Here is a 3,732-nt window from a genome sequence, read left to right as displayed (position 1 = left end):
AAGTCACCTGTACATACTAAATGGTAAAACACTGGGTAACACTGACATGGAAAAGGATCTAAGAATTTTAGTGAACAGCAAACTAAGCTGCAAAAACCAGTGTCAGGCAGCTGCTGCCAAGGCCAATAAGATAATGGGTTGCATCTAAAGGGGCATAGATGCCCATGATGAGAACATAGTCCTACCACTTTACAAATCACATAGTCAGACCACACATGGAGTACTGTGTACAGTTCTGGGCTCCTGTGAACAAGACAGACATAGCAGAACTGGAGAGGGTTCAGAGGAGGGCAACTAAAGTAATAACTGGAATAGGGCAACTACAGTACCCTGAAAGATTATCAACATTAGGGTTATTCACTTTAGAAAAAAGACGACTAAGGGGAGATCTAATAACTATGTATAAATATATCAGGGGTCAGTACAGAGATCTATCCCATCATCTATTTATCCCCAGGACTGTGACTGTGACGAGGGGACATCCTCTGCGTCTGGAGGAAAGAAGGTTTGTACACAAACATAGAAAAGGATTCTTTACGGTAAGAGCAGTGAGACTATGGAACTCTCTGCCTGAGGAGGTGGTGATGGTGAGTACAATAAAAGAGTTCAAGAGGGGCCTGGACGTATTTCTGGAGTGTAATAATATTACAGGCTATAGCTACTAGAGAGGGGTCGTTCATCCAGGGAGTTATCTGATTGCCTGCTTGGAGTCAGGAAGGAATTTTTTTCCCCTAAAAGGGGTTCTGCAGTTTTTTTTAAACTGATGGTCTATCCTCTAGATAGATCATCAGCATCTGATCGGCCGGGGTCTGACACCCAGATCCCCTGCCGATCAGCTGTTTGAGAAGGCAGCGGTGGTGGCAGTAGTGCCGCGGTCTTCTTGCTGTTTACCGCATGCCCAGTGATGTCACTACTAGTATCACTGGTCTGGGCGGGGCTAAGCTCTGTTCATTGGAGCTTAGCCCTGCCCAGGCCATTGATACTAATCGTGACGTCACTGGGCCTGCGGTAAACAGCAAGAAGACCGCGGCACTACTGCCACCACCGCTGCCTTCTCAAACAGCTGATCGGCAGGGGATCTGGGTGTCAGACCCCCGCCGATCAGATGCTGATGATCTATCCAGAGGATAGGTCATCAGTTAAAAAAAAACTGCAGAACCCCTTTAAGTGGGGAAAATTGGCTTCTACCTCACATTTTTTTTTTTGCCTTCCTCTGGATCAACTTGCAGGATTACAGGCCGAAACTCGATGGACAGATGTCTTTTTTTGGCCTTTTAAACTATGTTACTGTGTTACTAGGATGTCCTATACTGGATGTTCTCCTTTAGGTGTAGTCAGTTCATGTTTTTGCCCATGAGATCAATAGAGGAAACTACAGTCTGCGAAACCCTATGTGACAAACAGCACAGGAATCTTTACTTGTGGAACTGCAACAAGGTTTTCCATAGGAACTTTTCATGGTGCTGCTTCTTTAAAAACAAACTGTGACCGCTGGTCAGGATAGTTGTGTAGTCTGCATAGTAATAGCTTATATAGCTTGAAGTTTTCATGGACTGTTAAATGTCATTAATAACCCAAACATCTATGTGTGTCTACTGAGAGAACAGGATGGCGGACAATAGACAGAATGTCAGGCTGTTGAAGGATAAACTGAACATCTCCTGTGGTTGTAGCTATGCGCAAGTTCATGTTATGAAGATGACTTCAATTTCTATCATTCGGAAGGCGGCACTGCCCAGAAGAAGCAATTAGAACCACCCACGAGGAATGAGTCATTCTGACTGTGATGTCATAAAACAGTCTTGGATTTCAACCAATCAGAGAGCAGCAGTGGTTCTAAATATCAGCGTCACCACGTCTCCTTTTCATTCTGGATTATTTTCTGGTGCAATAGCCTTTCTGTTCCTTGTGAGCATGTCACGTAGCAGAGATCGCAGAGGAAAGAGCAGAGCCAAAGCCAGGATCAGCAGAACATACAGAGCAGGACTGAAGTTTCCAGTTGGCCGTATACACCGCTTTTTGAGGAAAAGGAATTATGCCAAACGCTTCAGTGCCAATGCTCCAGTGTTCCTGGCCGCTGTGATGGAGTTTATGACTAGGGAGGTCATGTTCTTGGCTGGGTATGAAGCTCGGTCATGGAAGAGCCGCCGCATTACTCCTCGTCACCTGCAGCTGGCAATGCATGTAGATGTGGAGCTGGATGAACTGGTAAAAAATGTCATCATACCACAGGGGGGCGCTGTGTGCTGTTCTCCCATCAAAGAAGTGTACCCCTGTTTCATCCAGATACTGCCACCTGCAGACTTCTAAATGCCTCTCTCACTGACCCAAAGGCCCTTGTAAGGGCCACCCACATGTGTTAAAAATAAAGCTAATATACTTACTTAAAGGAATTGTGCAGCCAGTGATATTGATGGATTTATTTTGAAGGGTCGGTCGTTGGTCTGTTTTTTTATGGGCTCTGTAGCTATTTAGTTTGAGGTCTGATCTATATATATTCTGGGGCACATATTTATTCAGGGGCCTTCATTTATTTAGGGGATCTGGTCTGGGGTCTGCCCAGTGCTTATAACACCTCTTCTAGGAATCTCAGAACCAGATGGTGTCACTTAAAACTGTCTGTCCATATGGGTACAGCATCATGGCGACACTGGTGGTGTGTCAGCTGTCACGCCCCGGATCGTAGGGGCATCACAGTGTTTCGGTCATCACTTAGAAATGAGTGCGGTCATAGCACGAGTTGCATGTGTGCTGTGACTGCAACTCCTCAATCATAAAAAATCCAACTCTGCCTGATGTTTTGCGATTGGGGCGTTGCAGTCATGGCACATGTGCTGCCCCTCATTGATTTCTATGGGATCACTGTGATGCCCCTGCGATCCTGGCCGAGACCGCTGTCACACGACTAGTGTTGCCATGTAGCTGTATCCTACAGCTGGATTCCTGCCATTTCAGCTCCTGCCAGCCTAATTGAGAACAAGTCATTGGGGCACCAGACAGTGCTGATAGGTGTGTAGCCAATGGACACCGGGTACTTCATTCAGACATATGCCCATTTACCCTTTCTATCCTGGAGGTTTTTTTGACTCTGCTTTCTCATTTTTCGCTCCCCGCCTTCCCAGAGCCATAACTTTTTAATTTTTCTGTTCACATAGTCGTATGAGGGCTTATTTTTTGCAAAACAAGTTATACTTTCCAACGCCACCATTTAATATTGCATAGAATGTAGTGGGAAGTGGGGAAAAAAAATCCAAAGGTGGTGACATTGGGAAAAAAATGCAATTTTGCCACAGTTTTATGGGTTTTTTATTTTACGGCGTTCATTATGCGGTAAAACTGACTTGTGATCTTCATTCTCTAGGTCGGTACGAATCCGGCGATATCACATATGTATACTTTTCCTTGTGTTTCGATGCTGAAAATAAATTTAAAAAACGTGAAAAATTTGATTTTGCTGTAATTTTCTGTCCCCTAGTTTAGTTATGTGTGTGGAGCTGGATGAGGGCTAATTTTTGTGGGGCGATCTGCACTTTTCATTGATACCATTCTGGGGCGTGGAGGACTTTTTGATCACTTTTTTTTTTTTATTTGTAAAAATTTTATTCATTTTTTTTACACTTTTTTATAGTTCCCATAGGGAACTATAACATTCAGTCATTCCATTGCTATTATCATAGACTCCAATGCACTACTTTCCTATGGAGACCTATTATAGGCAAGGGCGCCATAGGA

At 44.3% G+C, this 3,732-nt stretch overlaps 1 protein-coding gene across 1 annotated transcript; it reads left to right on the top strand.

The window, feature by feature from the left end:
* Positions 1-1,914: 1,914 nt before the first annotated feature.
* Positions 1,915-2,310, top strand: LOC120990714 (histone H2A-beta, sperm-like). Its single transcript, XM_040419621.1, has one exon. It carries the CDS (start codon positions 1,915-1,917, stop codon positions 2,308-2,310), a length of 396 nt encoding a protein of 131 aa, XP_040275555.1.
* The last annotated feature ends 1,422 nt before the right edge of the window (positions 2,311-3,732 follow it).

This window comes from Bufo bufo, chromosome 2 (assembly GCF_905171765.1).
Source record: "Bufo bufo chromosome 2, aBufBuf1.1, whole genome shotgun sequence".
Taxonomy (NCBI): domain Eukaryota; kingdom Metazoa; phylum Chordata; class Amphibia; order Anura; family Bufonidae; genus Bufo; species Bufo bufo.
The sequence above is the reverse complement of the archived record's forward strand: the minus strand, read 5'-3'. Positions and strand labels throughout refer to the sequence as shown.

Excerpts from the sequence above, each read along its gene's own strand:
- LOC120990714 (XM_040419621.1), top strand. The coding sequence starts at position 1,915 with ATGTCACGTAGCAGAGATCGCAGAGGAAAGAGCAGAGCCAAAGCCAGG.